A 25,383-nucleotide genomic window follows, 5' to 3' on the forward strand; every position below is an offset into this window, starting at 1 on the left:
ATAAGCCTGAAAGCGTTTATAAACCTAAAACCACTACTTCAAACAACGATTTTCAATTGAAAAACTCTACTTTGAGAAAGAAGAGAATGATCCCCCCCTCTAAAATTATAACCTTTAAAACCATCTACTAAGCCAAAAACCACTATTTGAAGCAGCATATTAAAAAAAAAAAAGGTTCAAGTTGAATCGATGGCTTGGATGGTAGAATAGAAAATATTAGAGGGATCGTATGTTGGGAATTAAATCATTATGCAGCATTATTAGGGAAAGCACTTTTTAGTTAAAAATCTAAACCCAATCCAAGAAAAACCCGACCACTTTTTGCAAATTTGGACATGAGATTTGACGTTAATTAAACCTAGATTCGGTCAGACTCGAATTTTTTGTCACCTTTAGGTCATTTTTTAAATATTCCCTCCATTTTTTTTGCACCACTTTCCTTGTAGGAAATTTTGTCAACAACTACCATTCAAATGACCACTTTTGAGAACATCTATCATTTAATTTTTTGTGGGTTTTTTTTGTGAATTGTTATTTGCCACAATAAAATTACTCAAGTTATAGTATTAAATGACTTTCATGCCCCTTATAATTTTAAAAATTACATAACAATCCAACCATTACTAACTTTTCCTTTGCTCCACCTTCACCATTAGCTCCACCACCCATACTATCACTCACCTTGACTGGTCCACCACCACGACTCCACCTTGACCATCATACACCACGACTTTACCTTGACCACCCACGAGATATAAAATGAGTCGACGACGGTCGGCGTTCATATCGGAGGCACTTGGCGGGGACGATGAACCGTCGACGCCGTCGAGTCAGGTATATGTCGGACTGTTTTTTTCAATTTCCGATGTGCCCGGTCGCATGCTATATGCGACTATACCACGGTATAGTCGCATGCTATATGCGACTATACCGTGGTATAGTCGCATATAGCATGCGACTACACCATGGCGTAGTCGCATATAGCATGCGACTATACCATGGTGTAGTCGCATGCTATATGCGACTATACCACGGTGTAGTCACATATAGCATGCGACTACACCGTGGTATAGTCGCATATAGCATGCGACCGGGATCCTTTATAATTTTTTTTTAAGCAATCCGTGTAATTTATATTTATTAATTTTTGATAATTATTAAAAATAACAAAATACACTTAATTTAATTAGTAAATTTATGGCTTAATAAAAAAAATTAGTAGTTTAAATTTGCAAAAAAATATATATATATATTTGTTTTCAATTGAATTTAATTTAATTTGTAGTTAAATTTAATTTTAATTAACTTAGTATTTTTCTTTCTTATAGGATCCAATTGAAGATTTTGGCGGTGATGGGGTAAATTATTACCCACATTTTCAGACCGATCAATTATTCCCAACGTATCGAGAGTTGTCACAATGGGGGAAAGACATTGCACTAACACTCAAATTTCAACTTGTGATTTCTTACAACCATAACGGATGGTTGTATTTGAGATGCAATCGTGGTGCAAGAGATAGGGGGAAAAATAGAGATCTTAGTGTTGCTCAACGACCAAAGATAAAAACTCAACATTGCGGTTGCAAGTTTTTGATCAAGGGTTATAAAGTTTCTGATGATGAAGGATGGCAGATTGTCTTGGGTCCCGATGCATATGGAAAACACAACCATGAGCTAATTGTCTATGAAGAAGGCAATCGACAAATGAGCAAGCTTAGTCCGGGTGCGAAGCAACTTGTTCGTGACCTGACCGATGCAAAAGTGAAGCCACAAAATATCTTAGCGGCTGTAAGAAATCAGTTTCCTGATGATCATCCCAATCGTAGACATATTTACAACTTTAGGGATCGGTTGAGACTTGAAGATGCTGATGGTCGAGCTGCTGTTACATATTTCCTTAAACTTAGTATCGAGTCGCAGTATACACATTGGAGCTTGGTTGACCCGGATACGAATGTTTTGACTCATGTATTTATGGCACATCCTACGTCTCTAGCGCTCTTACGCACGTATCCGTGGGTCATTGGCATTGATTCAACTTACAAGACAAACAAATACAAAATGCCTTTTTTGGAGCTCGTTGGTGTTACTCCTTGCAACATGAATTTCTTGATCGGGTATTCTTTTATGAAGGATGAGAGCGCTGTGAGCTATGCATGGGTGATAGATAAGTTAAAGTTGCTGGTTGGTAGTGATGTATCGCCTACAGCTATTATAACCGATTGTGAGTTGGGTTTGATGTCGCCTATTCGGGAAATATTTCCTGACACTGCTCATTTACTATGCACATGGCATATTAACAAAGATGTAGAGCATAGAGTTAAGAAAATAACGAATAATAAAGATCAAGGAAAAATTTTCATGTTGACAAGGTGGAATCCAATTCTCAATGCCACCACATTGGATGATTATAATAGAGCGGTTCGGCAAATGGAGGAATCTTATGTAGCATTTCCTACTGTGATTTCTTATGTGAAGGACACTTGGTTAAACAATCATAAGGAGAAATTTGTGAAATTTTGGACCAATGGTGTGCTTCACTTCGGCAATGTCACCAATTGTAGAGTGGAAAGTGCACATTCATCTTTGAAGGGGTGGTTGGAAACTTCAACTGGTTCTCTAGATTCTGTATGGGCCAAGGTAAACAAGGCAATTGAAGATCAGGTCACACAGATTAAGCAATCACTTGAGCGCAGTCGACGCAGTCATGGGCGGATATATGATGTTATGCCATTACAACATCTTAATGGATGTACCTCCCACCATTGTATGTTGTTGTTGGTGAATGAGAAGAAAAGAATGAGAGAGTTAAGTCATGAGGTGAATGTTCGGTGTGGATGTGTTTATAAGACGACTCATCAGATTCCTTGTGCATGTGATATACGTCGTGTCATTGATTCGGGGACATACTTCTACTTAGACCAAGTGCACCCCTTTTATAGGACACTAGTGATTGGTGAGGATGGTTGTGTTCCGACTCCATTGGATGACCCCGGTCATCAGTCACAGGACAGTCGATTTTTTGAGAGTCTTGTGCGTGAGGTGAGTAGAAGTGACCCGGCAATCATGCGTTCTGTATCTCGCCTAATAGATGAACATCTCCATTCCGATCAATTTGATGTTAATGAGCCGCCTAGGAACACAACTACTAGAGGGAGACCACAATCAAATAGTACACGACGTAATCGTAGTGCATGGGAGTATACACGTGGTACTCGTGGGCGTCGTGGTCGTAATGGGGGACGCGGTGATGGTGGTCGTAGTGGAGGTCGAGGTAAGGGTACTCTATGTTTTTGTAATTTTTTGTTTATTTTGCTATACTTTGATGTTTATGTTAACTACAATATTAATAATTCGTTATTCATCAGGAGGAAGAGACATTTCAGATTTTCCTTACCTTTATGGGCTTCCCGATATCATCAAACCATTTGTGAAGGATTGGAACAATGTAATGGGTGACGGGAATTGTGGATTTCGATGTGTTGCAGACTTTTTCTTAGGTAAGCCTTTGCATAAAGTATCTGTCACATTATATTCCAATGATTTTACTTAAAATTTTGTTGTTTAATTTATTAGGTGGGCAAGACAATTGGATACAAGCTCGGTATTTAATTGTGAACGAGGTTAAGGCCAATCGACCAGAGTACATACATTTGTATCACGGAGGCTTGGATCAAGCAATTGATCGTATCACCTGGAACGGTGGACATTGTGGCGCGAACCATTACATGGACTTGCCTGATGATTTGTACCCAATTGCAAATTTTTGGAATTGTGCAGTTATGGTTTATGGAGTTGGCCCACGAGGAGAGTTGTATCCGTGTATGACAGTTCTACCATTGCGAGCCCCGTCTACTGATGATCGACCTCGGATTGAGATTGCCATTGCACACATTGGTCGCCATTATGTTCGACTTGATCTATCGCCAAACTATCCAGTACCTCCTATTGTTGATCCATGGTTTATGTATAGAGATCAAAGTGTGATTGGTTGGGAGCAACTTTATCAAGAAAGGAGGGCACATTGGGATCAACTAATAGCATCATCTACTTCATCATCTTAGGAGGAGGATACATTGGAATTCACTGTAATCAATTTCTTACATTTTTAATGTAGTTTATATATATGCTTAATGTGTACAAATTGCTTATGTTATATGCTTATGTGTAGAGGTTGCTTATCAATTTAGGCAAAAAAAAAAAAAAAAAAAAAAACCTTGCATCAGAAAAATATCTAAAAGTTATAGTTAAATAGTCAAGTCCATCAATTACATAACAAATCTAAAAGATAAATTAAAATAGTAGCAAATCGTCCGGTACAAAATATAAATAGCAATTCACTAAAACATAATCATCCAGCATACTCATCCCATTCTTTCAGCACTTCAACAACACGTGGATGGCAGTCGACGCAACCCTCAATGGCCTGAGCAATCCGTCCCATCCACTGCAAATGAGATATTAATAAGTACCAAAACTAGAGATATTAGATAAAATAAAATTAAAGCAAAAGATTATTAACTTACATAAACTGGGAGTGTCCTATCAAGAACTGCAGGAAATACCGCATCCACTTCTGGAACAACAAAGATATGTGACACGTAAGTGAACCAGTCATAATACCCATCCACAACATCAGAGGAGCTTTGAGCGCGCTGGAACTCTGCAAGAATCAACCGGAAACCTCTGGGATACAAGGTCCAAGCATTCTCAACACTCGAGACATTCCACTTAACTTCATACAATTTCGAATCTGCAGGCCTGTAAGCAAAATCTGGACGGTTAATAGGCATAGGAATTGTCTGTACATAACCAAACTGCCGTAAGACACGATCGGGCATGTACGACTCAATGACATCTCGATAACGAAGCCATCCAGTAAATACAGTCCTAGGAACATCTGAGGCTGGCTCTGGACCATAGGGTAGCCATACGACCTGCAAAGAATGAAGAAAAAAAATTAATAAAGTGGCATTAACCATTGTTTAATGAAAATATGTACAGAGTGTTATAATTTACCATGTTCGAATCGAATTCGTCTAACCGCTGACGAAAAGATCTCAACCGAGCATCAGAAAAACCCTCCTTCTTGATACTCCAAGTAGAGGCACGAGCCCCATGAGATGCACAAACTAACCGCTCCCTATGAGGTCGAAACGGTGGGAAATGCTCATATATCCAAGCCTGTAGTAATGTCAAACAACCAGCAATGCCTGAGCACGTACCCCTGCTCGCAATCCCTAACTGGCGATATAAGTTCGCCAAAGTGGCGACTCCCCATGCATAATCTGAGATATCATCTACACCATGAATAAGCTCGAGGATGTCAGCTGGTCGTACCCTACTAGCACTCTTGTCTACAAACAACGTTGAACCAAGCAATAGTAACATGTAACCCATAAGTTGCGTTTCAGGAGTACGCTTTGAGCAAATGTTGATAATGGAATCAATGGAAATCGCACCACTACAATAGTGCGGTGTAGGAGGTGCCAAAAGTGTATCTCGATCCACTCCAAGCAATTGCATAGCATGTATGCGCAACTCCTCACTAGTAGCCTGAGCAGAAACTATACGCCCATCCACTGGGATGCGCAAAATGTGCCAGACATCATGTAGAGTAATAGTCATCTCTCCAAAAGGGAAGTGAAATGTGTTAGTGTCAGGTTGCCACCGCTCCACAAATGCACAAATAAGAGGTATATCAAGGTGTCCAAACATACACCGAGGCAAGTGTGACAAGCCTGTACCCTCAACCACTGTAACCTGCTCGGGTGAAAGCGTGGCAAACCATGACTGAAGCTGATAACACGCTCTTTCCCTATTCTGACACCTTAGCAAGTTTCTCTCCTTTCCATCCCATATCATACGAGCAACATGACCTCCGAAACTAGGAATAACACTACCATCAAGGGGCCCACCGGGCATGTCCTCCTTCACTATCCAAGAATCATCATCAACTTGTCTTTGACGTTTATTAGTACGTCGTCTACTAATGGTGCTACCAGTGTGTCTGAGGCGACAAACCTACCATCTCTAGCCCTTCTACCTACCACTACACCTGATGTGTCATCATGCCCACCGCTCTGATCAAAATTACCCTCAAAGTCCTCCATCTCCATCTCCTCAGACTCGCTAGCTCGTCCGTGATCAGGCTCATCGTCAAAAGGAATAGATGCATCATCAGAAGCACCATCAACAACAGACTTTCCCAATCGTACAACATCCCTTTCTCTCCTAACAGAGGCATCGATGTTTCGGGCTCGAGTGTGTCGTGGCCCCGAGCCAGTCAACACATCATTCACCGCAATCGATTTTCCACCTTGTCGCTATTTAATATAATAAAAATATTTCAAATTAATTATTATATTCATAATTCTAACAATAATTATTATTATTTCAAGTATTATTACTAATAATTTTACTATTAAACAATAAACACTATTGAATTTTTTTTTTTTAAAATAACATAATCCTAAATATTTACAAATTCAAAACCAATGCCAAAACCAAATTTACTACTCCCTAATTAGTAACAACAATTATATATGCATATAACATAACAATAATTACATTTAGTAATTAATTTTTTTTTTTGTTTTTTACATTTAGTAATTATTATTAACTACTTATTGCTATTACTAAATAAAAATTTTATGACTTATCATATTAAACAAAATTAAATTCGAATTTAAAAAAAAAATACGACATTTCAAATTATATTACTAATTTAATCACGAATTCGAAAAATTTGAAATTAAAAATACACAAATTACAACCATAATTCATATTTTAAATTCAAATTCAAAATTCAATTTCAAATTATATTACTAATTTAATCACGAATTCGAATAATTCGAAATTAAAAATACATAAATTACAACCATAATTCAAAATTTAAATTCAAATTCAAAATTCAAAAAAAAAAAATTAAAAAAAAAACCACAGTCGCGTGCTATATGCGACTCCACCACGGCATAGTCGCGTATAGCATGCGACTACACCATGGTGGAGTCGCGTATAGCATGCGACTGAGCCGTGGTAGAGTCGCGTGCTATATGCGACTATACCGTGGCTCAGTCGCACGCTATATGCGACTCCACCACGGTGTAGTCGCATGCTATATGCGACTATGCCGTGGTGGAGTCACATATAGCACGCGACTATGCATTTTATGCGAAAATAAAAAAAAAAAACTTACCGACGAATTGGCCGGCGTTTTCCCCACGTTTCCCGGCAAACGAACACCCTTCCCCCGCCGCGAATCCATTATCGTCAACCCCTTCCTTTTTCCGGTTGATTTGGTGTAATAAGTGGTTGATATGGTGTGATAGATAGTGAGAAAATTGGTTGATTCCGGCGACCTTAGGGTGGTAGTGGTGATGGTCTTTAGGGTGATGGTGATTCCGGCGACCTTAGGGTGGTGGTGGTGATGGTGTTTAGGGTGATGGTGGTGGAATGAGTATGGTTAGTGAGAAAAATTAAAAGATGTCAAACATGGAATTTATAAGGGTAGATGAGTCATTTAATACCGCACCCTAAGTAATTCTATTGTGGCATTTAGTAACCCCCTTTTTTTTTCTGCATTTGAACCCTCTAACTTTCCGTTTTCTACGATGTGCCCCCTTTTTTGAAAAATCTACATTGTAACCCCAAAATACATTTTAGTTTCTACACAATAATCATGCCGTTATCCGGCTGTTAACAAATTCATCAGTGGGACCCACTCTCCACTTAATAAATACGTAGTATTTTTTTATCAATTTGCGTGTTAAAAATTACTCCCTCCATTTTTAAATATTTGCTCCATTTCTCTTGGACACGCATGCCGATGTTAATCTTTGATCACTAATATCTTTAATTATCAATAAGTATAAATTCTAACAATTGAAAATTAATAATCTATTTATTGATATGATTCCAACAAGTACCCACAAGACTATATTTTTTCTTATGTATAAATCACAAACATTAGTCAAAGTAAGATAAATAAATAGTGCAAAAAATAGAAATGAAGCAAGTATTTAAAAACGGAAGGAGTATAATGTTAGGTTTTGGGGCAATTTTTTTAAAAAAATCAAACTAGTAAACGTGATAAAATGATCACAGAAAATGGACCAAAAAAAAGAGTAGATGTGTAATTGCTCAATGTTGATGAGAGAGACGTGGACAAATACAGTAGTTAGTGAAGTACTGATGTGAGGATAGGCAGTCATTTCCACTTTGAAATTTCTGTGCTGATGCTCGTGGAGGTCAGAGGAATTGCCAGCGTTGAATTGTAATAGCAAAATCCAAATATCTAAGCTCATCTAACGATAAAATTTTAAATTGTCTTCAAATTGAATACTTAAAACATTTACTCGTATTTGGCATAACTTCACTTGCTAGTTCTTTTCAATCGTGCCTCAGGGATCCGAGAAGCAGGAGTCCTAGACAACTTTCGACTTCTCATAATTTTTGTCTATCTTATATCCGGGTGTAAATGCTTGCCTAATTATTTTATGTTATTCATTCCGCTTCTGGTGTAAACCCTATTAAAATCGTAACCCAGGACATAATACTCTCTTCATCCCTAGTCCCCTAGACCCTAATTGTCTGGCTAAAAGTTATACTTTTTTTTATTTTTCAAACATAACAACATGAAGATGAAACACAAATTTTAAGGAGAAAGAGATAGAGAGGAATAAAGATAGGAACTCATGTTAATTATAAGGAGAGAGAAAGGGAGAAAACATATGCAAATAGACTAATGTAACAATATTTGTGAAATTTCTTAAAATGGTATAGGTTGCAATATTTGTAAAACGGAAGAAGTATTTTATTTTCTTACGTTTAAATAAGCGAGATGAATAACAATGAAAAGTGATGGAACTGGTAGAATTATTTAAGACACGGTATTGGTAACTTTTCAAGATCAACTTAAAAGAGTTCTTTTCAATTAGAGATATGAATTACTCAGACAATGCACAAGCCAGCATTACTCTCTTTTTATACTCATAGTATTGATAGAGCTTCTCGGCTTGTATTTGATTATAACGCATATACTGTGAAAATCTATGGAAATGCCTCAACCTCTACTGCTACCCGTAGTTTGAAGAAGTGGCTTCCCCCACCAGGTGAGAAAATAAAGATTAACGGCTTGTTCATATTTATTGAACTAAGTTGAAGTGAACCAAACTGAATATTTTATGAGAGAAGGAGATTAGGAACTGAACTGAACTGATTGGAGCTGAAGTGAATATGCCCTAATTCTGATGCTTGTTTGAGTGTGAATGGTTGGATAAGCCTCGGTGCTGTGGCTTACAACTCTAGAGGCGAAGTTCTGCTTGCAGGTGTCAGAAGGTTGAGGGGCTATTGGCCTTCTGAAGTGGCGGAGGGAATAACACTTCAGTTTGCTGCTCGTTTGGGCAAGAGATACGAGTGCAAGGAGGTGATATTAGAGACGGATTGTCAGCTTCTTATCACTAGGCTGCATAATGCTTCGAAGTTTTTTTTTACTGATTTAGATAATGTCCTTGATGATGTTATGTTCATTAGCTCTTCTTTTGATTTTGTTAGTTGGTCTCATGTTAAGAGAGAGGGAAATTTTGTTGCTCACCACATAGCTAAGTTAATTCCGTTTGGGGCGAAGCAAGTTTGGAAAATTATTTTACGAGTGATATTTCCTCGTATGAACTTGTTAGTTCTCTTTCATTGAATTAATTTAAGCTTCTGCTTTTCCTTAAAAAAAAATAAAAAAAAAATACTCGTAGTATTGTAAAGCAAAAGGCCCAAAATTGATTAAAATTTAGAAAAAGTTGCAGTTGCAGTTGCAGTTACTATTAGCCTTAGCCCACTTTCAAAGTTGCAGTACTGTTAGCCTTAGCCCACTTTCAAATAAGATAGTCCATACCTGAGATCAAATACAAGGCCCAATTACCCAAAGTAGCAAATTTAAAAACCAAGAGCATTAAATACATGACATGGCTACTAACCCATGATCCATATGGTCCAATGTGACAAGACATTGAACCAGCACAATTAGTAAAGGCTGGCCCATAACAGCTCTAGCCAATAAAAGTCCAAGCCTTTGCCCAATAATAATTTGATATGACCCATTATTTCTTAGAAACACAACAATCGTGATTCATGAGCAGCTAGGATAGGACTATAGGAGGCCTTAAGACTTCTACTTTGTTTTTTTAATTGCTACATTTTTATTTTCATGGTCTTCTAGATAATTTTTTAAGAGGTAGAGACAGAGACAAAAAAAAAGAGGGACCCATATGGGTAGTGATAGAGTATAAAACATATTTCCGAGCCTCAATACGTTATAGGAGGGAAAATAAAAAGGCAAACTACTATGTAAAAAAAAAAAAAAAAAAAGTAGGCAAATTATCCAATGTAATGTAAAAATTTTGCAGTTTAAAAAATTGGAGTAGTGTAAGTATATGAGGCTTGCCTAATATGAGACTTGCAACTTCATTTTTTAAAGTAGATTGCTAAACGTCACCAACAAAAATGATCACCACCGCCTACAATTGGTGTGAATGGAGAATCGTACCCATACTACTTCACCATCCCTTCATCCACCCGGCAACCCACAACCCCTTCCAACTGGCAATCACAACCCCTTTTGACCGATGACCCACCACACCCTCCTCTATGACAACCCACCACCTTCCCTGGCCGACGTGAAGGTGGTGGTTTTTTTTTATTTAAGGCAACCGTGGTAACCGGTTTTAAGGCATACGTGGTAACCGGTGCCCAAAACCAAAACCGGTTACCACGCACGACAACCGGTTTTGGGCTTCAGTTTCCGTGCACCTTAACCGATTCCATGGTAACCGGAGCCCAAAACCAGTTGCCATGCATGGTAACCGGTTTTGGGCTCTGGTTACCATGCACGGTAACCGATTTTGGGCTTTGGTTACCGCGATTGCCTATTTTTTTAATTTTTTTTTATTTACAAAAAAGGAGGGAAGGTGGTGGGTCGCCGGTTAGTGTGGTGGGGGTGTTAGTCATCAATTAGGGTGGTGGTGTCAAGGTGTTAGTGATTAATGGCAAGAGGGAAGATATTAGTGAAGTACTAAGGTTATGGTTGTCCATTCACACTAAATGTTGGCGGTTTTGATAATTTTGTATTAGGAAATTGACTAAAAATGTGATAAATCTTGTAACATGGAAATAATGATGATTTTTTTATTTTTCAGATGTTTTTTTTTTCAACCTACCTTTTTATGTTAACAAATTTTTTTCAACCTACCTTTTTTTCAAATTATTTTTAATTCAAATGATTTTATTAGTACTCATTCATTAATACATAATTAATTAATTATAATGTACTCATTCATTGTATTATGTTAAAATATGTTAACATAGATTCTTTTAATGATTTCAATTATATATATATATATATATATATATATATATATATATATATATATATATATATATATATATATATATATATATATATATATATATATATATATATATTGATAATAAAACCATTGATCAACTTACACGTTACACCCTATATTGAATTGTATTCGTCTAAAAGCTGGCAATAATTTAAACGGGAAGCTAAAAGCTTGATGTTATTGAATTATTCAAATGTATTAGGTATGTAGCAAAGATACATTATTGCTTTGTTTTTAAGGACTAATGAATAGAATTGAAATTAATTAAAGGACTTGAAGTGAAATGAACTAAACTCAACTAAGATAAGTTAAATTAAATTGATATGAACTAACAACAACAATAACTACAAATGAAGTGAGCTAAAATTAAACCAAAAACCAATAAGTCTAAAAGAAAAAGTTCTTACTCATGATGATCCTGAATGTATGCTCAACTCGCTATTTTATTGTAACCATTTAATCATTTCTATTTTATTTCTTTTTCTATATTACTACATTGTACAACAAACGCGTCAAACTTTTAAAATTGTAGTCTCTTCATAATGCATCAAAACCACCCTCAACCCTCCCCTTAATAAGGTTGTTGGAAGATCTTGGTAAAGATCCACCACTTACTAAAGTGTCACCAATGATAATAAATGCCTTCACATCAAAGTTGCCAATCACATGTAATGTAGAGCTTGGGGGAGCTTGAAATTAAATTTATGAAAGTGTGATTCGTGTGAACCAAGGGAAATTTTCATTTATTTATTTAATTTTTTGGGACTATAGGTTAAAATACTAGGTCACATCCAAAGATTCCCAACGAAGAAGATAGCATGAGACTTCGTCCCAATCTTGGTTGGACCCTACCCATACATGATCCTAAATCTTACTCCATAATGTGCTGCTCTCCTGAAGTTTAATGATCTTTCTGTAAAATTATGCTTTTATTATTCAAATCAAAGATAATTTCTATTTTTAGTAGCTGCAATTAGTCATGAATGAATTTATTTTAGTGTGCTTAGGTTTCCATAGATGGGACTAGTAATTTCTACGTACCCTTTTGTAAAAAATATAAAACCCCTTATACCCTTTTTTTTTTTTTTTTCCCATCTTTTATTTTCTCCATCTCGTTTATTCACTGTAGAAAATTTTTAAAATATTCTTAATGGTAAGTTGCAAAATAATACGAGTATTCATTAAATACATTGGGTAAAATTGGAATAACACGTATATTACTTATAAGAAATTGCTCAATAATAGTAACATTTTATTAATGTTAGCAAAAATATTTCGACGAGATAGACTAAACAAATGGAACTCATTAGTGTTGTAACTTGTAAGTATCACATTGCTACTTATAGTTAAATAGAAATGTAAAAACACGGTTGTTCCCTTTATTAAAAGCATTTGCGAGTTGTCATTATACGTTAAAAACTCAAAACGCCTACTCATGTTCAACTTCGTGAAGCTTAAGCTAAAAGTGATCTTTCCTTTTAGGTTGATACTAATCTTTTTCCACTTAATGCCGGTCTTAATTAATCTAGTATTATTAATAGTAATACATATTCCTCTAACTCTAAGCTAGCTCATTAATGCCAATACTCAACTCTACAATTTATCTTTATGCTAGTGCTAAAATCTATCTATTACTAGTAGTTCACTAACTCATTAAAATTACAAATTTAAACTCTATTAAGAATTTCTTTGGGTTCACTCATGTGATTGAGACATTGACTTACCACATTATTACCGAATGTTGTAGTTAAGAGTTTTCTTGTTCTTTCATTCCTCGATCCTTTTAGGTTATACTATGAGTATTTCCTCTAAATGAGGTAGAGACTAGAAAGAACTCTATTTATAAATTAGATTGGGGAAACTCTTGGTAGTTTATCATGCGTATTTGGCTTTTAAATTAAACTTATTAATCAGGACCTATTAATAATCGGCCAACCATTTTATTGGTTTTAACCCTTGAAAGTAAATTGGTTTAATTAAATTAACTTAAATTGAGTTGATTTTATTAGTGTATTTCCCTCAAATTACTTAAAATTAAACAATGCGATTAATACATTTATATTTGCTCGAGATCAAGCCTCAATGGTCCTTCATAAGTAACCAAATCGGTCTGTGGGCCTAGCCAAATTCAACGTCAACAACATTGAATCAATAAAACAATTTAGAGATTGTATGCAAAATTCTCATATTGAATAATATTAACAATATGTTTCATTGATTTTGAAACTATTATTTGTAGACGTACTAATACTTTGTTTTCACAAATACTTAAAAGAACATTTAGTAATATTGCCTTACTACTTACTCAAAACATGATATTCTAAAAGGATTGACAAAACACTACTTACTCCCAACATATGATGTTCAAAAGTATTGACACAAATTTTCTACAGAGAAAAGGAACATACTAATAAACAACTCGATAAATTACACTTTTTGTTATGATTTTCTATCATTGTTGGTGTGAATACTTAATTAATCAATTTTGGAACAATATATAAAAGTTTATCATGGTAGTTGGTAATGTTAGTTTACTTAAATTTAATGTTTCCATGTAATGACAACCCCTGCTGAGGAACAATTGATCTCAATTAGAGTTTTGGTAAACTATAAATGGATTTTGCTTTCCCAAATTCTTGATGAAACCAAAAAGTTGTTTATGGAAGATATAATTCTTATTACTCCATTTTTAATGATTGGTTTTGTTGGATATTTCATACTCAATTTCGTATGTAATTAACTTTTAGTTTGTTTTATTCCATTAGTTTGTATTTTAGGTAACGGATTAGGGAACGTGCTGTGTTTTGTGAACCGGACTCAAATCACCCAAAAAATAAAAATCTCTAGATTATGAAAAAAAATTAATTAAAAGTAATTTTGGTGGAAGTTGAGCAAATGCTTATCTGTTTTTCTTTTGTGGATTTCTCATATTATCATTACCGTACATATATCTCAAAAACGTAAAAGCTACTCGGTATTAAATGAATTAACCAACCATTGAAGGCATTCTTTACAACATTTTAAAAATGTATTATTTTTCAATAAATAATCTATAATAGCATAATAAGCATATCAAAATACCACTAAAAATATTCACACATTAAATTAGCACAACTAAGATTTTTAATTTTTAGGGGACAAGAGTTCATTATGCTACTATATCATAATTTCATAAAACAACATTATTATGAGTATTTATTAAAATAAAACAATAACAATGACTCAAAGAGTACATTATAAAAAAAATTAAATTATATTAATAAATACTGAGTAATTATATATAGATGACAATTATTGTAGATCTACGGTACACCCGTATGTATATAACAAGCTTTATAATAGTATTGACTCAATGACTACATTTATATTAGGAAATTTATTTTTTTAGTAATTAATTTGACATACTAAACTACTCATAGGACTACGGCCGTGGAGTTATTCACAACAAAATCAAACATTACTTGAATAGTATTGAGAAATATAAAACTTAATGGATCTATTAAGCAACATCTTTAGTATTTATTTTAAAGTTGCAATTTTTTTTTGAGTAAAACGTTAACCCATTTGTATTTTTCATTACATGTATGTCTTTGTCAATTCTGTTACCAAATCACATAAAAAAAAAAAAAAAAAAAAAAAAGGAGTATTATAAGTTGTTTGATTGTATATATTCGTGTTATTCTTTGATTAAGTAGCCAAAATAGTAGTCAAAATAGGAGTATAAAACACATTATTCTAGACTCTCAAAATCCTATATAATTCACTTAATCAAATAACATACGCTACTACCTATACTTCTTTAAGTTTCGTTTGTTATACATAGCCTTCAAAGCTATAAATAAGTGTTATACTTTGACGTAAAATATATTTCGGTGCTATTAATGTTATAATTTTAATTTAAGAATATAATTTAACACCTATTTAATTATTCAGTTATCCTTTAATCTAACGACTACATTAACGTATTCATTATATGATGTATGTTTTTCTTAAATTAATGGCCCATTATATAATGCATGTTGTTCCTATCAATTTGCATTTAATTAGTTGACAAAATACATAAAGCAATGAAGATGATTACAATTTAACAAAAATCAAGTTCAATGAGAGAAAGGATTAAATAGTTTAAAAAGTATGATGTAAACAATTATACATAGTTGATTGGAAGATTACATTATTTCTTAGGGGTACGAATAACAATTAACATACCTAGAAACTAATTAATGAGATTTTATTATTCTAATAATCAAAATTAAAAGTCTAAAATACCCTTACACATCAATGATCAAGATTCAAGAACATGACATAGAAGTCAGCTTGGAGCACTAGCTAGTGCCTAGTAGGAAGACTAGTAACATGTTCCAACCCTTTTTTTTTACCTCATAATCAATTAATCTAAAAAAAAAAAAAAAAAACTTTTAAATTAAAATTAAAAAAAAAAAAAAAAAAAAGTTACCGCGCAGAAATGGTAATTTTTGGAGGACTCTTAAGAAGTTGCTGCTGAGAGTTAGTAGTAGTAGTAACTTTATTAGCACCATTTCCAAGTTGTCCTTGAGCAATGATCAAAGACTTGTAAATTTCAACAATCATCTTCTCATCATATTCCTTAAGTTGACCTCTATTACCATTATTACTACCATATCCATACCCAAACCCGCTATATTCAACGGATCCTCCAAACCCGGCTGCGGCACCGCCAACCGCAAGCCCGGAGTTAGCTAAGTTAAGCATCATATTCACATATGCATCCCTTAAACGGGTCAGCCACTTCTTAGGCATGCCCACTACCTTCCTCCAGATCCGCATCCTTCGCCCTATTTTTACCCGAAAGAATCTCCGCCTCCGCCCTCGCCCCTGACCCTGACCCTGACCCGGGTTTGTTTCCAAACCCGACCCGGTGTCAACAACTGGGTCTCCGGCTTGGACATAATTTCTGTTGTTTTTGACTAGCTTTTTATACCCTTTTCTTTTCCAATACCCTCTTATACCTTTGTACACATTAGCTGAAATTCCTTCCATTTGTTCGCGTTTTTGTCAAATTAATGGATTTCTGAGGAGTTTTAGAAGTGTTTTTTTTTTTTTTTTTTGATATATTTTTCGATATCTTATATCTCTAATATCTTTTCGGAAGATTTATTAAAAAGGGGTAGTGGAGAAACAAGTGATAAAACATGGGTAGAAGGTAGTTTTTTGGTTGAGGAGAAGAGGAGGAAAGTGGGTGGTACTAGGCTGGAGGAATAAATGAAGAGGAGAGAGAGAGAGTGACTATTTATGTGAAAGTTTGGAGGGAGATTTGGCCTAATATATTATGGGGAACGAATTGGGTGATTCTGTTACGTGTACGTACATCTGTATTTCACAACCATCTTGGGTGTCAATAATTATAGCTCTCTATAATAAATTGGCAAATCATTTAATGCATATTAAAAAATTTATAGGCATGTCACATGAGCTTATGACATACATGGATTTATTGTGTTTTGTGACCATTATTATGATATTATTGTATTTTTCCTTTCTTTATTTGGGGGATAATGGGGTCGAGGTCGATGGTGTAAGGTGTAACGCTTATATACATCGTATCAAATCTGGATAATGGACTTAGATGTGTCAATTTAGATGTTCGAGTCAAGTTTGATGAGGTCGGGTTGGATCAGGTCTAATTTCAAACTTATGTCATACTAAATTATTGCTTTCATGCAAGTTGAAATCTGAATCGAATATTTTTCGAGTGGTTTTAGAACGGGTCTATTAGGTCAGATTTTGACATGAAAGTGAGGTGAAGTGAATATGGCAGTATAAAGACTTAAATTGCATTTAAAATTGACATGGTTTGGGCTTAGGAGACAATTTGGGTTGGCCTAGGCGTGTACATGTACATTTTCGTTATGCTATCCCTTCATCTCTACATCTTATGGAGAGGTAGTGGTACATCCTTTGAAATAGTCCACACGGATGAGGACATTTAAGCTATCTCAAGTAATGTTCGATTTTTCATGACATTAATGAAGTTCATCCCTAGCATTAACACAAAGATTGCTCGATTTTGGAATGATGTTGCTACTAGACCAACTAATAAAGTTTCTTTCAAATGCAATTGAAATCGAGGATCTAAGGCAAACAAATTGAATAACAGGCATCTGTAACTGAAGCTGATGAAGTACAAGTAGACATATTATGTACTCCGTAACGCATATGAATCAAAATGTTATGAACCTGAACTCCTATATACAAAACAACATCAAAGGATCAATAATCAATATCCTATTATGTTGTAGATTTGTTGATCGATATAATATCTAAACACGAGTACATCTACGTTAGATGGCTATGTAAGGTATATATTGTCAACTTAGGATTGTAGAGGAGGATCGCACCATAAAATGAGTTTTAGATGTCTTAGACCACCAAAATGAGTTTTAGATGTCTTAGACCACCAAGTATGTTCAAATAGGTTCATGAGTTTTAGCCTTCAAAGCTTATCTTATTGTTGATAAGTGGGAATTATATACTACCTCCATTAAATGTTATGTGCAACTTTGAAATATTTAGGGCCTGTTCTCATTGACTGAACTCAGCTGAACTGAACTAAATTGAGCTAAATTGAACTGAACTGAACTGAACTGAGCTGAACTGAACTAAACTGAACTAAACTGAAATGAATATTTTATAAGAGAAGGAAATTAGGAGCTGAGCTGAACTAAACTGAACTGAACTGAGCTGAACTGAACTGAACTGAATTTCAACGTAAGAGAACAGACCCTTAATATATCTTCATCAATGATTTTTTTTTTTTTTTTTTTTTTTTTTTGGTGTAACTGAGCCAAAGGTAGGTGTCTACAATGAGAAAATGACTGCTTATGTTTTTACATCAAAGATGGATGGATGAGTGAGAGAATCAGAGAATGAGGTTATAGCAAAAGCCAAAAGGGGATACTAATAACTCAAATCAGCTAGAACTTGATGAATAAAATTAATTTAGTTGTCTTTTAATTTTTAGGTAAATTGATTTCGTACAGCTTTATTTATCTTAATTAGGCATACCATTTATATAATAGATCTCAAAGTTGAATTTTGTAGATTGAAGATGATGTTGCATGTAAAAACGTCTCACAGAGTTACAACACGTACAATTTTGTCACTAAAGAGTACAAATTTTTTAGGTACAAATTTGTCAGTACTCCAGTATATAAAGCATGAAGTTTTTTTTTTTTTTTTTTAAACTATCATTGGATGCACGGTGTTCTCGGGTGCATATTAGATAACTTGTCCTTTTTGTGATTATCATTATTGAAGCATTCAACGACTTTAAACTATTTATACTCTTCCTAGCTTATTTATTAAAAAAACTGGTAGGCTCTCAAATTTGACTTTAGAAACCTATGTTTAAATACTTAGTTAAGTAGTTAATTGTACTGCATAAATTTCATTAATTGTATTTTGACAATGGATCAAAGATGTTAGATATAATCATAAAACCTTTTAAGTTGTAACTGTAAACAGTTGTTAGTTATACATCTTTCAGCTTTTCGTATGCATCATATATTTATACATTCAAAAGATGTGAACACAATCTTGAATTAATTATGATTTATTAAAATTAATAACATACATACTTTAAACAAAAGATAGTACCAATCAAAGTCCATACATGCTTATTTAATTATTTATATACTAATGTTTATGATCATTGGCAGATTATGATCTTAATATATCGGATTAATATATATCACAATCACTAATAATTACTTGCATGTATAATTATTGTCCTTCAATGCTGAGCGTACGAAAGCAATGATGTATAATATAAGAACATAATTAAGCAACTAATTGTATAATTTGTCGGTTGGATGCACCAACCATCTTTTGCTCTCAATTAATTGCATTCTTTGTACGTATGCACTTGGTATTATATCTATCCGGGCAAATTATCTGATTAATGTTTACAGTTTTTGTATATTTAGACTATTTTAGTGCAAAAATATCATTAAGTTAATTTAGGCCATGTTTAGGGTAATATTGTATTATTTTTAAGATAAATTAAATAAGACTCAACCTGATTATAATATTCATCCTTGTATTACTTTCTTATGCTATATCTAGTTGCGTTAATATATTTGATAAGAGGTTGTGTGGCCGGGGACCTGAGGTTACTTGGTCAGTGTTTTAGTATGTGTCACCTTATTGCAAGTTGTGGTTGGTCACAACAAACAAGCGCTACTTAAGAGATATTCTCTCGTGAATCTCGTGGTTACCCTAACAATAAGTGATGATTTGTTTTAGTTAACACTAGTTTTGTGCCTATGCAATGCCCGGGTTGTTTATTGAATTTAAAGATAGATTTTTAATCTATATGTCAAATTTAAAATATACCATTGATATGTTTATTGATGTGCTTTTGTGACGATTTGATATCTAGTAGCTAGACATGTAATTAATGATTCATACTAATGTTGGTGGAAATGTTCAATTTAATACATTAAAAAAAAAGAAGCTATTAATAAATTAAATAAGATAAATGTTCAAAGCCCGTTGAGTTGACCCAAACCCAAAACTTTGGGCAAGGGTTAAACATTTCTTGATTCGTAACCTAAAGTGACCCAATCCGAGATGACTCATGACCCGACCCGGCCCTAATTGATAGGTCTATGTAGTAATAAAATTCTATTAATTGTGACGTATATTATTTTAACCGATTAATATATATTATAAATAGATATTTTACGCTTTAAACTAATCCTTCACTCCAAAAAAAATATTATGACATAAAAAATAAATTTATATGATATTTTTTTAGAATTATAATCTAATAATTTTTTTGAATAAAATTATAATTCAATTTGTATCTCTAAAATATTGATATTTTATAGAAAATAAAATTCTAAACTTAAAATTTTATCATAAAATTCTATCCAAATAGAATTCAACGTAACGTGACACTTGGCGAAAAAGTTAAAACGCCAAGTGTCGCAACATCGTGACCTGGCTAAAAGTTTAGCTTTATATATTAGTTACTAGTTTTGTGCCCGTGCGATGCCCGAGTTGTTTATTGAATTTTAAAATATATTTTTAATATGTATGTCAAATTTTAAAACATATCATTAATACAAAATTAGTTAGGAATTGATATGTTTTTGTGACGATTTAAACTTGTAGACATGTAATGACTAATAATAATAATAATATAGTTGAAAAATATTTCTTGACCCATAACCTGAAATAATGACCCTGTCTGAAATGACTGGTGACCCAACCTGATTGACAGGTCTACACATAGTAATAAAATTATATAAGATTGTGAAGTATATTATTTTAATTGATTAGAATATATTATAAACAATGGATGTGGTACATTTTGAAATAATTCCTTTGCTCCAGAAAAATATTATGATACAAAAAATAAATTTATATGATAATTTATGAGAGTTATAATCTAATTATTTTTTGAATAAAATTATAATTCAATTTGTGTATATGAAATATTGGTATTTTATCAAAATCACCTGGCTAAAAGTTTAGCTTTATATATTAGTTATATGATTATATTTTTGAAATAATTAGTTATATGATTATATGATATGAGCATTTAATTTAAATATATTTGAGTTAATTTAAGAATTCAAGTTAAATAAATGGATTTTGCGTATTGGCCATGGTTTTATTTCTTTAAGTCTTAAGGTTTTCGTACTTTCAGACCCAAAAAAATCCATTAATCTGTTCGAATAAGTTATTAGGCATAATTTGTTTTTGTTTTTTTTTTTTTTTTTTTTTTTTTTTGGGTTTGTTGGGGTGGCTAAAAAAAAAACTGAAGTCTACTGGGCTGGGCTTTCAACCAGTTCTATTTCATAAGCAGCTTGTTGGTCCAGATTTGGACTGGGGCTAAAATCTACAATCAAGGTTTTTTAAGGAATTGGAATCCCTTGGTTCAATTCGGTTCGGGTCCATTCCTTTTCAATTTGACTCGGATTTTGCACATCCTTTGGTTCAGAAGGATTGATAATCTTGATTGTTGATACACCCTTTGTTTTAAATTAATGGACACTTATAAATTATAGATACAATCCAATAAATGACTAGAGACTACTATTATAAAATTTTTCTTCTTTTGTTCCCTATATACTGCAACAAGGGGAAGAGACACAGGTTTAAAGAAGAGAAGAGAGATAGAGAGGAATAAAGATAGAGACACATGTCATGAGAAGTGAAAAAGAGAGAAAACATGTACTCGTATAATAATACACGTAACAATTTTTAAACAAAAAAAAAACTAAACTAAAATAGGGACACGTGTTAGTCATGGAGCTAGTTTACCCTAATTTAGTACTCCGTATAGTATATAGAATTGGAAGGGTGGAAGCTAAGCTATAATATTCACTCAAAATTTGATGGACAATTGCCAAATTTTTATGCAGCACATATGGCTACCACGGCACGCATTAGATGGCTAATGGCTTTAGGTCGAATTATTGGAGTAAGCAAATAAGGTAAGGACATCTGATTTTAACACTGTAAGTTCGTTTTACTGCAAATTATACTGATTTTAATGTTTTGAATAAAATCTTATTCTGAGCTGAATTTATAACACTCATTGTTAATCTTTTTGTATATTTCATCTTACTCTATCAATACCTCATTATTGTCTATGTTACTGCAACTTAATACTTATTCCCTGCTTAAAATTGAACGTTTTCTTGTTAAGTAGAATAAGAAGTTCAGTAAACCAAGAATAAAATTTTATTTCATTAAATTAAAGTAATGCAATGTATATAGTTTATATAAACAATAACCAACAAAGAATTAAACTAATTAAAACATAGTTTGAAATAATAAGATTGTAATGAAACATAACGATATTCTTAGTAATTTCCATTCTATCACTCGAATGCCCATTGATTCTCCCTTCGAACTTCTTCCTCTTCTTCGGGTGTAAAGTCATTCACGATGTTGAATGTCTTCCTTATCTCTTCCGGTGCTTTTCCTTTAATCATATCGGCAACATGTTGGCAAGTTAAATCAAGCAATCCCTTGATATCCATGTAGTTTGCAGCCTACAATTCATCAACAAATAATTAATTAATACTGTATTAATCAACCACATAATTCTTAAAAAAAAAATAAAACACCAAATATTTGTAAGGAAAAACACGTATGACACTATGACTTGAATACCAACATATATAGAGACATGAATTAACTCATCAAATAAAAATACTTTTACAAATAATCAACCAATCTTAAACTATAATTTAAATATAGTTAACGGTCCTTTGAATCTTATAAATTTCAAAATTCAAAACCCTAAGCAATAAGATTAATTCTTTATATTATAAACCCTAATAATAATCTGTTAAAGAAATCATATTTTATAAACTTCCGAACCATGACACTAAAAAAAATAAAATAAAAGACTAATAATAAACATAATGATAATAATACTTGTAGCATATATTAGCCCTAATCATATATTAAAGCAGCAAAATAAATAAAAACAAACGAAAGAAAAAAATTAGAGAAAAAGAAATAATTTAAAGTGAATCAGAGATCAACTAAATAAAAGAAAAAAGATTAAAGTAAAAGAAAAATACTCACAAGAATGAGATCAAAGAGGGTGTTTTGGTCGACATTGAGGAAGTCCTTATCCCACTGCTTGAGTTCATCATTAGGTTGTGCTACGGTATCGGAGTTATCTTCATCATTAGCGTGTTTGTTACAATACTCGATAACCTTAGCGAGAGTTTTAGCGGTGACATTAGGAAGTGGGATGGGATCGGTGCTGTCGTCGAGGTCCTCGACCATGTTCTTGATGGTTTGAGAAAGCATTGCTGCCTTTTCATCGACGTCGAAAGTCTCTTTATCGGAACTCCTTAGGATTACCTTCTTGTTCGAAGATGAACAAGAGGTTGATGCTGCCATTGCTAATTAGGTTAAGAGGTGAAAAGATCGAAAGAGTTGGGAAAATTATAGAGATCGAGAGGAATTGTTATTGTTTCAACTATGAGAGAATATGACGAGAAAGCTTTGAATTTATATAAAAAACTAATAAGGTTTCCGAATCCTAGTCTAATTTGGGGTAAGTCCTTGCCCACCAAGTTTACATTTACTCGTACTCATAAAGAAGAGTCAAGACTGTTGATATTTGGTTTTACAAGTCTTCCAGAAAATATACAGATAAAACAAAATACTTAATGTAAGACCCTGTTCTCTTCACCTTAAAAAAATAATATTAAGTAAAAATAATTTCAATTCAGTAAAAATAAGTTCAGTTCAGTAAAAATAATTTCAGTTCAGTAAAAATAAGTTCAGTTCAGTAAAATTCAGTTTTCTTACAGAAGAATTATAATAGAACATCAGTAAAAATAATTTCAGTTCAGTAAAAATAATTTAAGTTCAGTAAAATTAAGTTCAGTTCAGTAAAAATAAGTTCAGTTCAGTAAAAATAATTTCAGTTTAGCAAAATTAAGGTGAATCAAACAGAGCCTAACTTATAACGGTATAAATAAAGAAATGTAACAAAACTAACAATATTTGGGAAACTTCCAAAAACGATAATTGTTGCAATATTTATGGAATATATAAAGTATTTACTACAGTCGTCATAGTGTACTAACATTTTCCACTCTCACATGTCCCCTTTATAATACTAATTGAACAACTTAATTTAATGGTTCACACCTATCATTTTCTTAAATTATCTGTCGAAAGGAGTGTGTGCAATTATTCGAATTGGAGGGAGTATGGATAATACTCACCGTCATGGCTCATACATGCCAATGCGCAACTTTAATAACCTATATTTAACACTTGAATAATGGTCATCATCGGCTCATTGCACTTTTGAAAAAGTCCGCAATGGTCCTAGTCTCATCCCTTTCCTATAAGCTAAGTCTGAGCTAAAAGGTTATGTCCAATTCATCCAATCTATTTTCTAGATTTGGCCAAATTTCAACCTAATTTGTACATTAAATTTTAAATGACAAAAAATGTTGCCAGGATCGGAGAACTCAGATTGGACTCCATCCCATTGAGATCTTCCAATAGGGCGATCTTACTTAGTTTGGTTTGATAGGATTTGATTACTTCTTCAGTAAGTAATTAAATATCAACTTCAATAAGCAAGTTGAATTGAACATATATTGATATATAACTTAATTAAGGCAGAAAGAAAAGAGGGCAGGAATTTTTTTTTTTTTCTAAAAAAAAAATGGTCATAATGTCGATTTTCATAATAAAAACACTCTTAAATTCATACGAGTATATATGTTACATAATACATGTACATACAACAAGTCAACAAATCATACATGCTTACTTTCTTAAAAAAAAAAAATTAATCATACATTCTTATACATTGTAAATCATATCGATATAGTTCAAACTGATCCATACATTATTACAATTACAATCAAATACACACAATAGGTGATCATACATGGTAAATATTCCGTAAGTTCGTGAAAATATATTAGCAATACGAATGATGATTTGAGCTGAACGAACAACAAACTTTGCAAAAAAACTCTGAATCAATTACGATAGCAATGGTGTAAATCTGAACAGAAGCAACGAGGCTTAAACCCCGGGAAGTCGAGGCACGTCCCGTTAACAGTGTCGTCTGCTGTTAATTTGTTACACTGGTGTACGCAGTTAGTATCATCGTCATTTTCTGGACAAATAACCGGATCAGTACTGTTGCTTAACACGGTACATTTTGGTAGTAGATTACGTAGCAATTGTTCGAGTTGTACTGCACTGTAAATTCTTTCGAAATTCAGACGACTTAAAGCCCTTATAATTGGACCTATAAGAGCTGCTTCACCCTTTTGGAATTCTAGGAAAAAAAAAAATAGATAATAATTAGCTTGTCACAAAACTAGTATGTAATTCCATGTTTCGATTAATTTAATCAGGGTTAGACGGAAAGGATTAGCTTAATCGATATGCTAAGTGACTAAAATAATAATAACTCATCCGTTTTCTTTTAA

The 25,383-nt window shown here is 33.3% G+C and overlaps 2 protein-coding genes across 2 annotated transcripts; one reads left to right on the forward strand and one right to left on the reverse strand.

Moving 5' to 3' along the window:
- Positions 1-759: 759 nt before the first annotated feature.
- LOC145625305 (PKS-NRPS hybrid synthetase cheA-like) lies at positions 760-4,066 on the forward strand. Its single transcript, XM_081678363.1, has 4 exons — positions 760-834; positions 1,329-3,276; positions 3,371-3,502; positions 3,579-4,066. Exons 1-4 carry the CDS (start codon positions 760-762, stop codon positions 4,064-4,066), a joined length of 2,643 nt encoding a protein of 880 aa, XP_081534489.1.
- Positions 4,067-22,134: 18,068 nt separating this feature from the next.
- Positions 22,135-23,314, reverse strand: LOC145615806 (SKP1-like protein 1A). Its single transcript, XM_081670779.1, has 2 exons — positions 22,991-23,314; positions 22,135-22,449 (listed from the first exon to the last, which is right to left on the reverse strand). Exons 1-2 carry the CDS (start codon positions 23,312-23,314, stop codon positions 22,276-22,278), a joined length of 498 nt encoding a protein of 165 aa, XP_081526905.1. The 3' UTR covers positions 22,135-22,275.
- Positions 23,315-25,383: the final 2,069 nt, after the last annotated feature.

Source organism: Chenopodium album, chromosome 3 (genome assembly GCF_948465745.1).
Source record: "Chenopodium album chromosome 3, dcCheAlbu1.1, whole genome shotgun sequence".
Taxonomy (NCBI): domain Eukaryota; kingdom Viridiplantae; phylum Streptophyta; class Magnoliopsida; order Caryophyllales; family Amaranthaceae; genus Chenopodium; species Chenopodium album.

Coding starts and splice junctions, on each gene's coding strand:
- LOC145625305 (XM_081678363.1), top strand. CDS start 760: ATGAGTCGACGACGGTCGGCGTTCATATCGGAGGCACTTGGCGGGGAC. Junction 835..1,328: donor CGTCGACGCCGTCGAGTCAG/GTATATGTCGGA, acceptor TCTTTCTTATAG/GATCCAATTGAAGATTTTGG. Junction 3,277..3,370: donor TGGTCGTAGTGGAGGTCGAG/GTAAGGGTACTC, acceptor GTTATTCATCAG/GAGGAAGAGACATTTCAGAT.
- LOC145615806 (XM_081670779.1), bottom strand. CDS start 23,314: ATGGCAGCATCAACCTCTTGTTCATCTTCGAACAAGAAGGTAATCCTA. Junction 22,450..22,990: donor CCCTCTTTGATCTCATTCTT/GTGAGTATTTTT, acceptor GATGAATTGTAG/GCTGCAAACTACATGGATAT.